Source organism: Coregonus clupeaformis, chromosome 31 (assembly GCF_020615455.1).
Source record: "Coregonus clupeaformis isolate EN_2021a chromosome 31, ASM2061545v1, whole genome shotgun sequence".
NCBI lineage: Eukaryota > Metazoa > Chordata > Actinopteri > Salmoniformes > Salmonidae > Coregonus > Coregonus clupeaformis.
In genome coordinates this window covers 28,875,393-28,887,793 of record NC_059222.1, presented here as the reverse complement: position 1 = coordinate 28,887,793, position 12,401 = coordinate 28,875,393, and the positions used below count along the sequence as shown (strand labels likewise).

The 12,401-nt window shown below is 41.6% G+C and overlaps 1 protein-coding gene across 6 annotated transcripts in view; it reads right to left on the bottom strand.

Moving 5' to 3' along the window:
- Positions 1-12,401, bottom strand: part of LOC121547421 (protein shisa-6) — an 82,618-nt gene that overhangs the window by 17,975 nt on the left and 52,242 nt on the right. For 3 of the 6 annotated variants that reach the window (XM_041858697.1, XM_041858698.1, XM_041858701.1), the window contains exon 5: positions 11,003-11,041. The exons of the other annotated variants lie outside the window; for them this stretch is intronic. In XM_041858697.1, coding sequence (XP_041714631.1) covers positions 11,003-11,041 — 39 coding nt within the window. The remainder of the gene's footprint in view (positions 1-11,002; positions 11,042-12,401) is intronic. 6 annotated transcript variants of the gene reach the window in all.

The following is a 12,401-nucleotide window of genomic DNA, read 5'->3' as shown; positions in this document are numbered from 1 at the left end:
GGAGAGAGGACCCTCGTTCTCACATCATGGGTTTTAATATTTGTTATAGGAAGATGGAATGTGTCATTAGAGTATATGGGCAGTGGGCGTGTATGTGCGTATTTTATTTCTATAAAGAAGAGTTGACAGTTGATGTCAGAGTTTGGTTTCTGGAGAGAGAGACTGTTTGCAGACAAAGTGAAGTCACAGACTTAAGGGCAGGGTTTGTTGAATATATTAATGTATTTAATGTTCTAGGAAAACATCAGACATAAAAACACACACACACACACACACACACACACACCGTGATCTCCATTTTAATTATACTGCTCCATACAGTGAGGGAAAAAAGTATTTGATCCCCTGCTGATTTTGTACGTTTGCCCACTGACAAAGAAATGATCAGTCTATAATTCTAATGGTAGGTTTATTTGAACAGGGAGAGACAGAATAACAACAACAAAATCCTGAAAAACGCATGTCAAAAATGTTATAAATTGATTTGCATTTTAATGAGGGAAATAAGTATTTGACCCCCTCTCAATCAGAAAGATTTCTGGCTCCCAGGTGTCTTTTATACAGGTAACGAGCTGGGATTAGGAGCACACTCTTAAAGGAAGTGCTCCTAATCTCAGCTTGTTACCTGTATATAGACACCTGTCCACAGAAGCAATCAATCAATCAATCTCCACTATGGCCAAGACCAAAGAGCTCTCCAAGGATGTCAGGGACAAGATTGTAGACCTACACAAGGCTGGAATGGGCTACAAGACCATCGCCAAGCAGCTTGGTGAGAAGGTGACAACAGTTGGTGCGATTATTCGCAAATGGAAGAAACACAAAATAACTGTCAATCTCCCTCAGCCTGGGGCTCCATGCAAGATCTCACCTTGTGGAGTTGCAATGATCATGAGAATGGTAAGGAATCAGCCCAGAACTACACGGGAGGATCTTGTCAATGATCTCAAGGCAGCTGGGACCATAGTCACCAAGAAAGCAATTGATAACACACTACGCCGTGAAGGACTGAAATCCTGCAGCGCCCGCAAGGTCCCCCTGCTCAAGAAAGCACATACAGTGAGGAAAAAAAGTATTTAGTCAGCCACCAATTGTGCAAGTTCTCCCACTTAAAAAGATGAGAGAGGCCTGTAATTTTCATCATAGGTACACGTCAACTATGACAGACAAATTGAGGAAGGAAAATCCAGAAAATCACATTGTAGGATTTTTAATGAATTTATTTGCAAATGATGGTGGAAAATAAGTATTTGGTCACCTACAAACAAGCAAGATTTCTGGCTCTCACAGACCTGTAACTTCTTCTTTAAGAGGCTCGTCTGTCCTCCACTCGTTACCTGTATTAATGGCACCTGTTTGAACTTGTTATCAGTATAAAAGACACCTGTCCACAACCTCAAACAGTCACACTCCAAACTCCATTATGGCCAAGACCAAAGAGCTGTCAAAGGACACCAGAAACAAAATTGTAGACCTGCACCAGGCTGGGAAGACTGAATCTGCAATAGGTAATCAGCTTGGTTTGAAGAAATCAACTGTGGGAGCAATTATTAGGAAATGGAAGACATACAAGACCACTGATAATCTCCCTCGATCTGGGGCTCCACGCAAGATCTCACCCCGTGGGGTCAAAATGATCACAAGAACGATGAGCAAAAATCCCAGAACCACACGGGGGGACCTAGTGAATGACCTGCAGAGAGCTGGGACGAAAGTAACAAAGCCTACCATCAGTAACACACTACGCCGCCAAGGGACTCAAATCCTGCAGTGCCAGACGTGTCCCCCTGCTTAAGACAGTACATGTCCAGGCCCATCTGAAGTTTGCTAGAGTGCATTTGGATAATCCAGAAGAGGATTGGGAGAATGTCATATGGTCAGATGAAACCAAAATAGAACTTTTTGGTAAAAACTCAACTCGTCGTGTTTGGAGGACAAAGAATGCTGAGTTGCATCCAAAGAACACCATACCTACTGTGAAGCATGGGGGTGGAAACATCATGCTTTGGGGCTGTTTTTCTGCAAAGGGACCAGGACGACTGATCCGTGTAAAGGAAAGAATGAATGGGGCCATGTATTGTGAGATTTTGAGTGAAAACCTCCTTCCATCAGCAAGGGCATTGAAGATGAAACGTGGCTGGGTCTTTCAGCATGACAATGATCCCAAACACACCGCCCGGGCAACGAAGGAGTGGCTTCGTAAAAAGCATTTCAAGGTCCTGGAGTGGCCTAGCCAGTCTCCAGATCTCAACCCCATAGAAAATCTTTGGAGGGAGTTGAAAGTCCGTGTTTCCCAGCGACAGCCCCAAAACATCACTGCCCTAGAGGAGATCTGCATGGAGGAATGGACCAAAATACCAGCAACAGTGTATGAAAACCTTGTGAAGACTTACAGAAAACGTTTGACCTGTGTCATTGCCAACAAATAATTGAATTAAAAATCCTACAATGTGATTTTCTGGAATTTTTTTCTCATTTTGTCTGTCATAGTTGACGTGTACCTATGATGAAAATAACAGGCCTCTCTCATCTTTTTAAGTGGGAGAACTTTTTTTCCCCACTGTATACAGGCCCGTCTGAAGTTTGCCAATGAACATCTGAATGATTCAGAGGAGAACTGGTTGAAAGTGTTGTGGTCAGATGAGACCAAAATCGAGCTCTTTGGCATCAACTCAACTCGCCGTGTTTGGAGGAGGAGGAATGCTGCCTATGACCCCAAGAACACCATCCCCACCGTCATACATGGAGGTGGAAACATGCTTTGGGGGTGTTTTTCTGCTAAGGGGACAGGACAACTTTACCGCATCAAAGGGACGATGGACGGGGCCATGTACCGTCAAATCTTGGGTGAGAACCTCCTTCCCTCAGCCAAGGCATTGAAAATGGGTCGTGGATGGGTATTCCAGCATGACAATGACCCAAAACACACGGCCAAGGCAACAAAGGAGTGGCTCAAGAGGAAGCACATTAAGGTCCTGGAGTGGCCTAGCCAGTCTCCAGACCTTAATCCCATAGAAAATCTGTGGAGGGAGCTGAAGGTTCGAGTTGCCAAATGTCAGCCTCGAAACCTTAATGACTTGGAGAAGATCTGCAAAGAGGAGTGGGACAAAATCCCTCCTGAGATGCTTGCAAACCTGGTGGCCAACTACAAGAAACGTCTGACCTCTGTGATTGCCAACAAGGGTTTTGCCACCAAGTACTAAGTGATGTTTTTTAGAGGGGTCAAATACTTATTTCCCTCATTAAAATGCAAATCAATTTATAACATTTTTGACATGCGTTTTTCTGTTTTTTTTTGTTGTTATTCTGTCTCTCACAAAAAAATTTATTTATTTTTTATTTAACCTTTATTTAACCAGGTAAGCCAGTTGAGAACAAGTTCTCATTTACAACTGCGACCTGGCCAAGATAAAGCAAAGCAGTGCGATAAAAACAACAACACAGAGTTACATATGGGGTAAAAAGAAACATAAGGTCATAAAATACAACAGAAAATATATATACAGTGTGTGCAAATGTAGCAAGTTATGGAGGTAAGGCAATAAATAGGCTATAGTGCAAAATAATTACAATTAGTATTAACACTGGAATGCTAGATGTGCAAGAGATTATGTGCAAATAGAGATACTGGGGTGCAAAAGAGCAAAATAAATAACAATATAGGGATGAGGTAGTTGGGTGGGCTAATTTCAGATGGGCTGTGTACATGTGCAGTGATCGGTAAGGTGCTCTGACAACTGATGCTTAAAGTTAGTGAGGGAGATAAGAGTCTCCAGCTTCAGAGATTTTTGCAATTCGTTCCAGTCATTGGCAGCAGAGAACTGGAAGGAATGGCGGTCAAAGGAGGTGTTGGCTTTGGGAATGACCAGTGAGATATACCTGCTGGAGCGCAGACTAAAAAATAAACCTACCATTAAAATTATAGACTGATCATGTCTTTGTCAGTGGGCAAACGTACAAAATCAGCAGGGGATCAAATACTTTTTTCCCTCACTGTAGCTGAAAAACCAAAACACTTTCCATTCACTCTTTGTAGTTAATCCACACACAGTGCTGACACCCCAATCACACCTCTGAACTTCAGGCTTGGCCCCACACTGTCAGTGCCCAGATTGCGAAAGCACTGAGACCTTCATAGAGAAATAGAGAGAGCCAGTACTGCAGAGATCCCCATAGAGAAACAGTAGAGAGACAGTAGGCTACTACAGAGAGCCCCATAGACAGAGAGAAGTTCTGCTGAGCTGAGAGACCCTGCACTGCACTGGGCCCTAATTAAGAAGGAAGAAGGACCAGTTCAATGATCCCGCCGTAATCAGGGGACCAATTAGTTGTGTTGGAGAGAGACAACACACACACGCATGTGCACACACATGCACACACACATACACACACACACACACCACAGATAGCACATTGGTTCCTTGAAAGTTGTGGAAACTTATGTTTTTGGTTTCACATTGGTTGTGGGAACGAAGCCATACGTTTCCTGACCAGTAAAATTGAACGTTTTTTAAACGTTCTGAGAACAGAAGTGAAAATTTTGCCTGTTCTGGGAACACTTATTTTTAGGTTGCAGGGAGGTTCTGAGAACGTGTTAGTCTGGTTCCTTGAAAGTTTTCCTAGGAGGTTTTATTAAGGCTCTGAGAATGGAAATTCTATGTTATTTTTAGGTTTTTGAATAACTTCCTTAAAACATTCACGGAATGTTTCAATAAGACTTAATACCACTGCTAGCTTTTTCCAAGCACAGATCGCACATTTCTTTAGGCATTAATCATGCAAACACATTAATTTTTTATTGTGACACAGCATCCGTGAGATTCTAACCTATAATGTGTTCTCTATCCATGGAATTAGTTCACTGCGCCACCAGGATGGAGCTAGCATGCCATGTTTTGTTACACATACAAAGCTGCTCATTTTAGTCTATTCAAACAGACCCCATTTCAAAGGAAACAAGCACTCATTAAGATCAGGTGTGGCCAATTAGTGGGCGCGGCCAACATACCTGAACACACTTAGGATAGAGAGGGTTTTGTTGATGCTGAGAACAGAATGTATATGTTTTTAAATAACATTCTTAGAACGTTCTCTGAACGTTACTAAAGTTTTCTTGTGGCTTTTATGGAAAGTTTTCTTAACATTCTGAGAAAGGAATGTTTGTTTTTAAATAACATTCTTAAAATGTTCTCTGAACGTTACTAAAGTTGATTTGTGGTTTTTATGGAAAGTTTTCTTAACGTTCTTGCAACAATTTTAGAACGACTTTAAATAAAACCATGAGGAAACCTGAAGGAAACTTTTTTGCTGAAATTCCCACAGAAGAACATTGTTTTTTATTTGAGAACATTCCCAATGTCAAACCAGTTGGAGAACGTTCCTAGAACTACCAAAATGTAAATGAAATGTAACCAAGCTATTTTTTTATGAATGTAGCTGGGTTGGGGTTAGATCAAAGGCCCAGTGTAGTCAAAACCATGATTTTCCTGTGTTTTATATTTATTTCCACACTATGAGTTTGGAATAATACTGTGAAAATGATGATAATGCCCTTTTAGTGTAAGAGCTGTTTAAAAAGACCGCCTGAAATTTCAGCTTGTTTTGGTGGGAGTTTTGGCCTGCCTGGTGACATCACCAAGCGGTAAATTAGTTAATAGACCAATAAGAAAGAGAGTTCCAAACCTCTCTGCCAGTAACAGCTAGTTTCCTGTTTCCCCATCTCCACTCCCAGACAGTCCTAGCAAAACCTTTGCTTAAGAACTTGCTCTTGCTAAGAAGCTATTTTTGTTTCTTTTTTACCATTTGATTGTTTTCAATTTTACCAATTGAAAACAATCACAGTAAGGTACTTCATTGTTACCCAGAAATGACTTGTTATTGAGATAAAAACGGCTGCATTGGCCCTTAAAAGGAGTGATGGGCAAAATATTGATTGATTTGAGTCATTGTAAAGACATCTGCCTATTAGCTGTATCAGTTATTGGTTCTGCCAGCTGAATGTGATAAGGAGAGAAGGAGATAAGCACTGGGACTGAGCATGTAATTACACTGTAGATTGATTATTCCTGATTGACAGGTTAACCAGGTCTCCAATCTAAATAGCTACAGTGGGTATTTTGTCTGCATCTTGATAATGCAGCTGTACACTTTGTCTGTTGCCAGTCAGGCAGTCATGTTTTCAGCATTCCAAACAAAACGAGATGAAAAGCGCATATTTATGCCGGCTTGTGTGGTTCCGTGAGGTATTTGACATCATCTCTCTTCCTGTAGGCACATATTGCATCATATTAATCTGCAGTATTTTCACACCTGATACATCCTGGGATACAGCACATGTGAGCCTGCATACTAACATCCAGATGCCCCAACACTGACTCACTATCCTGACATAACTTATCCTATCACACAAATCATAACATCCAGGAATGTGGGGGTGATAAAATGGTGGGTAACATCAGTGGAGATAAGTGGTAAGTTAACCTTAACACTAATGCTAACCACACTAATATGGCGTAATTGGTGCATACACACCTAGTAATGTATAGCCCACCATTAAATATCTTAGCATGACTCTTTCAAACTGAATGCGGCAATTTGAGCACCTTGTTAAAGCTCGGGACTTAAGAATCCTTCTATACTTCCCGTTAATGTTAATGACATTCTGTGAAACACTCCAACCCTCAGTAATGAGAACACTCCAAACCCTCAGTAATGAGAACACTCGATCCATCAGTAATGAGAACACTCGATCCATCAGTAATGAGAACACTCGATCCATCAGTAATGAGAACACTCGATTCCTCAGTAATGAGAACACTCTAACCCTCAGTAATGAGAACACTCCAACCCTCAGTAATCAGTGATCCTTTTGAAAAGAGAGAAACAGAAAACAAACAAGGTCATCAGTGAGCATAGGCTGAGCAGCTGTGTATCTACCCCCTAACCCCTCCCCCTCCCTACCACCCAACCCAGAGATCCCTAACATCCCCCACCCCTCCAGGGCCCCTCAGGGTGCAGCAGAGCTGGCATACTCAAACTGTTCTCCTTTCCTCCTAATACAAGAGACTGTTCGGAAACACAGTCACGCAACAACCTCCACATTCTCAGGCAATTTGAATCCTTTCACATATGAATTTTAGTTTTGGGATGATTTTGGTTGAAGAGTAAAGGGGTAACATAATTGCCTGACAGTCTGATTATACAATTTCGCTTAATATGAGTGAAAATTATAGGATGACATTTGGTGTAATTGCTCAACCCCTGCCTGATCTTTTCATTCTAAATAATGTGCAATGACTTTTTCACAGATGCATCTTAAATGTATATTTGAGTATTTGAATAAACACATGTGTATGTGCGTGCGCGTGTGCGAAAGGGTGTCAGACAAGGGGTCTCTCTATCCTATTGGCTTTGTTGACATCGAAACACTGCCAACACATCTACCCTGCCCTTCTCCACCCGCTGTCCTCCCCCTCTCCTTCCTCTCTTTTCCACCTCACTGCGCCACAGGGCTGAGCCACTGTGGACTTGGCATTTAACAACTGACAAAGAGTTTTAACATTTAATCACTAAATGTTAACTGCCAGCTTCATTCAGTACGGTGGGCGAGGAGACTTTATTTTACATGTGGATGGAACATCCTTTACGTTCTGCTTTCCGCTCATCCCAAGCTGGAAACCGCTTATTTCTGACCCAATTGTGGCACAAGTGATAATGGTTGGGAAGTTATATCTAATCCTGCTGCCTCCAAATTTAGACCTATATAACTAATTTTAGACTCAGTGTGCTTAAGTCTCTGGGTGTTAGACTTAAGTACAGCCAGACTTTTATAGACTATAGGCTAATCATTTAGAACCTGACCTAGATTAACTGGCAGAAGACTATGCCAGCTGACAGGGTAATTAAGTCAATAGGGCAAACATATGTTGTTTATAAAAGGTAGTCATATACAGTAGCCTACATTATATAGAAAGGAGTGTAATAGTAGCCTGTTCTGGAATGCCAGTAAACGATGTCAGAATACCAGTAAGAAGTGGGCGGTGTCATGTAAAAATCTTCCCAGCGTGAAATAGTTCCCAATCGTTCTGATTGTGTTGTGATTGTGACATCATGTTGTAAAGTTTCTCACAGCGTGAAAATGTTCCCAGTTCAATAATTGCACGTGCGTCTCTTTATGTGGATGGCAGAGCTCGTGCAGATGTTTCTCTCACACCCTCCCGTAACGCCCAAGTCTTTGCAATTGCCAAAAATCTCTCCTCACATCAACCCTCAGGACTTTGACGTACGAGTCCGGGTGTTTATACGATGACTTCACGCCTCAACAAGCTTCTGATTGGTCGTGTCAATACTCTTGGCCACCATTGATTGGCAGATGTATGAAGCAAATGGGCGTGCCCACAGAACAGTTTTTCGAGGTTGAGGAAGGGTGTGAGAAACATCCGCACAAGCTCAGCCAACCACATAAAGAGATGCGCATGCAATTATTGAACTGGTTAAATTTTCACACTGGGAGAAATGTTACGCATGACGTTACAATCAGAACGATTGGGAACTATTTGACGCTGGGAAGATGTTTACATGAAAGGCGGCAGGTAGCCTAGCGGTTAAGCGCATTGGGCAAGTAACCGAAAGGTTGATGATTCGAATCCCCGGGCCGACTAGGTGATAAATCTGCCGATGTTCCATTGAGCAAGGATCTTAACCCTAATTGCTCCTGTAAATCGCACCGCAGAAGAGCATCTGCTAAAATATAAGTGTTTGTTTTAGAATGGCAGTAAGATGTGTCAGTTCTAGAATGCCAGTGAGCATTCCATCCTCATCGTCTCATCTCTCTCAATAACCCAAAGGCATTTAAGGCTCACTTGCCTCTATAAATGCCAATCTATGGTGACAAATGTGTGTTCATTTAGCAATATGATGGACAATGAATCATCATCTACCAGAGTGACCCGGTGTTGTCACATTATAAAACGTTTTTTTTAAATCTAGGATTCTAGAGTTTCCCTGACACTTACAGAGACCTAGAGAGACCTCACAGTCTCTCTAGACAATGCAGAAAATAATGATGTTCACAACCATGTCTTGGCCTCCTCAAATCACATATAGATAAATAGACAATGTCAGGATTCAGCAACTGGAAAAAATACCTTATCCTCATATTTTCACACCACAACTGTTCCATTAGAACTATACTGAACAAAAATATAAACGCAACTTGCAACAATTTTTACGATTTTACTGAGTTACAGTTCATATAAGGAAATCAGTCAATTGAAATAAATGTATTAGGCCCTAATCAATGGATTTCACATGACTGGGCAGGGGCGCAGCATAGGCCCACCCACTTGGAAACCAGGCCCACCCACTGGGGAGCCAGGCCCAGCTAATCAGAATGAGTTTTTCCCCACAAAAGGGGTTTATTACAAACAGAAATACTCCTCAATTTTATCAGCTGTCTGGGTGGCTGGTCTGGTGGACATTTCCTGCAGTCAGCATGCCAATTGCACGCTCCCTCAAAACTTGAGACATCTGTGGCATTGTGTTGTGTGACAAAACTGCACATTTTAGGGTGGCCTTTTATTATCCCCAACACAAGGTCCACCTGTGTAATGGTCATGCTGTTTAATCAGCTTCTTGATTTGCCACACCTGTCAGGTGGATGGATTATCTTGGCAAAGAAGAAATGCTCACTAACAGGGATGTAAACAAATTTGTGCACAACATTTGAGAAAAATAAGCTTTTTGTGCATATGGAACATTTCTGGGATATTTTATTTCAGCTCATGAAACATGGGACCAACACTTTACATGTTGCATATATATTTTTGTTCAGTATAATAAAGTAATATCTCTCTCTGTGTCAAATATTTTTACATACCAGCTCCCTCGTAGTCCCTCAGACTGTTGGTTGTGAGGACAGGAGAAGGGTCGTAGTGTCGCTAGCAAGGATAAGCACAGATTTATCTGATGTCTTCTTTAAGTAATAAGAAGTAACATCATTCAAAGCTGCCTTTATCCATACCTCTAGAGACCTCCTCTTGGTATGGTGGGGACTGAGAGAGTCCAAGAGCATAGCACATACAAACAAACATACATACATACATACATACATGGTACAGTACAGTAGCTAGGACCTGGGTAGAAATAGTATTTATATCCCTTCAAATACTTAAGCTGCGCTTGGTTTAGTGGAACCAATTAGATAGTCCCGAAAGTGCCAACATTACCGATCCAGTGTGCTGGGTCAGCTAAACCAAGCATGCCTAATGTATTAGAGAAAACACTGTTTTGACCCAGGCAGTAGGTTAGGAAAAGACGGACAGTATGGGACAGCTTGGGCTTATTAAGGCACAACACAATGGAATAGAAAAACACTTTACTTGTCAGGTCAACTGCAATGAAAATCATCAAGAGATTTTCTCATTTCCACTTGGCTAAGATCATCTGATAGCCTACTAATAGCACTTAAAAAAAATATTTTTACGCAATAGCTCATCTTTTGAGTGGCACTTTTTGGTCAGGTGTCACTGAAAGTGCCACTATGGGTTAGTTGTGCTTGAGATCTTCTCTCTGGTTGATAGACCTTGCAAATCTACTGTGGGTGAATTTAATTAAGGAATTAGCTTTTTCAAAAGTTTCACAATATGTTTGAGATATTTCAATAAGACAAGATAAACTCCTAATCTTTGCAACTGACCCGACATTCCCACACCACTGATCTAGATGGTCGGCAGCGAATGTACACAAACAGACGTCACACATGATCCACCACACACAGTGACAGGAGCTAGAGGTCAGAGGTTAAAGGTCAGATAGAAGTCAAGGAGAGGCACTTCACCACACAGAACACTCAAGGTGAAAGTCACCCCTCACCACAGATCTAGGATCAGATGACCTTACCCCCAATCCTACCCTAACTATTACGAAGCTGATATAAGCTCTGACCATGTATCAGTGGTTAGGAGCAACCTTTACCTACTCCACACACAACAGCCATTCCTACCATGGTGGCTCTGGGAGCGGACGGGCCAATGCTTTTCACCTAGAAGACAGAAGGAACCAGGCACAGTAAGCAGTGGAGAGGAGAGAGTTTACAACATATCAAGCCAAGAGAGGAGAGCCAGATAGAGCAACAAAATACAACAGCTGAAACATCAGAATATACTATATATTTTCTTTTAAACGTCACATGTGCCAATCAAATAAAGACATGGTATTGTACAGATCACTTCATACGATCACATAAGTAGAAATTCATGTGGGATATTTGATCAGCCCTTGGTAAAGGTAATGCCACACACACCAAGTAAAATAGAGCTAACACCTGCCAGGACACTACAACACTAGATGAGGTAAAAGGAGAGTATAAAGGAGATGAAATGAGAGGCGGAATGAAGGTTGGATGAATTACGAGAGAAGAAGGGCTGCAGGTTAAAAGGATGGCAAAGAAGGTACAAATCCAATACTAGAGGAGTAGAAAGTGGGGAGCTGAATGGAGAGATGAAACAGAAGAGGGGGTGTAGAAGTCAGCTGTGTTCTGTACACCATTTTACCAGTGAGGCGTGTGCACACGCACTCACACCCACCCACACACGCGTGTGCACACACATGCATGCACACACACTGTTAGGTGTGTGGCTCCAGCCATGAGACACTTTGAGCCATCATTATCGATTAACCATCAGCTCCACATACAGGCTGCCTCCCACCTCCCACACAGCAACATATACTGATATACAGTGCTTTCGGAAAGTATTCAGACCCCTTTACTTTTTCCACATTTTTTTAGGTTACAGCCTTATTCTAAGACTGATTAAATAGTTTTTTCCTCTCATCAATTTACACACAATACCCCATAATGACAAAGCAAAAACAGGTTTTTATAAATTTTTGTGAATTTACACAAAATAAAAAACGGAAATATCACATTTACATACAGTGCCTTGCAAAAGCATTCATCCCCCTTGGTGTTTTCCTATTTTGTTGCATTACAACCTGTAATTTAAATGGATTTTTATTTGATTTCATGTAATGGACATACACAAAATAGTCCAAATTGGTGAACTGAAATGAAAAAAATTACCTGTTAAAAAAAATCTAAAAAAATTATAACGGAAATGTGGTACATGCATATGTATTCACCCCCTTTACCATGAAGCCCCTAAATAAGATCTGGTGCAACCAATTACCTTCAGAAGTCACATAATTAGTTAAATAAAGTCCACCTGTGTGCAATCTAAGTGTCACGTGATCTGTCACACGATCTCAGTATATATACACCTGTTCTAAAAGGCCCCAGAGTCTGCAACACCACTAAGCAAGGGGCACCACCAAGCAAGCGGCACCATGAAGACCAAGGAGCTCTCCAAACAGGTCAGGGACAAAGTGGTGGAGAAGTATAG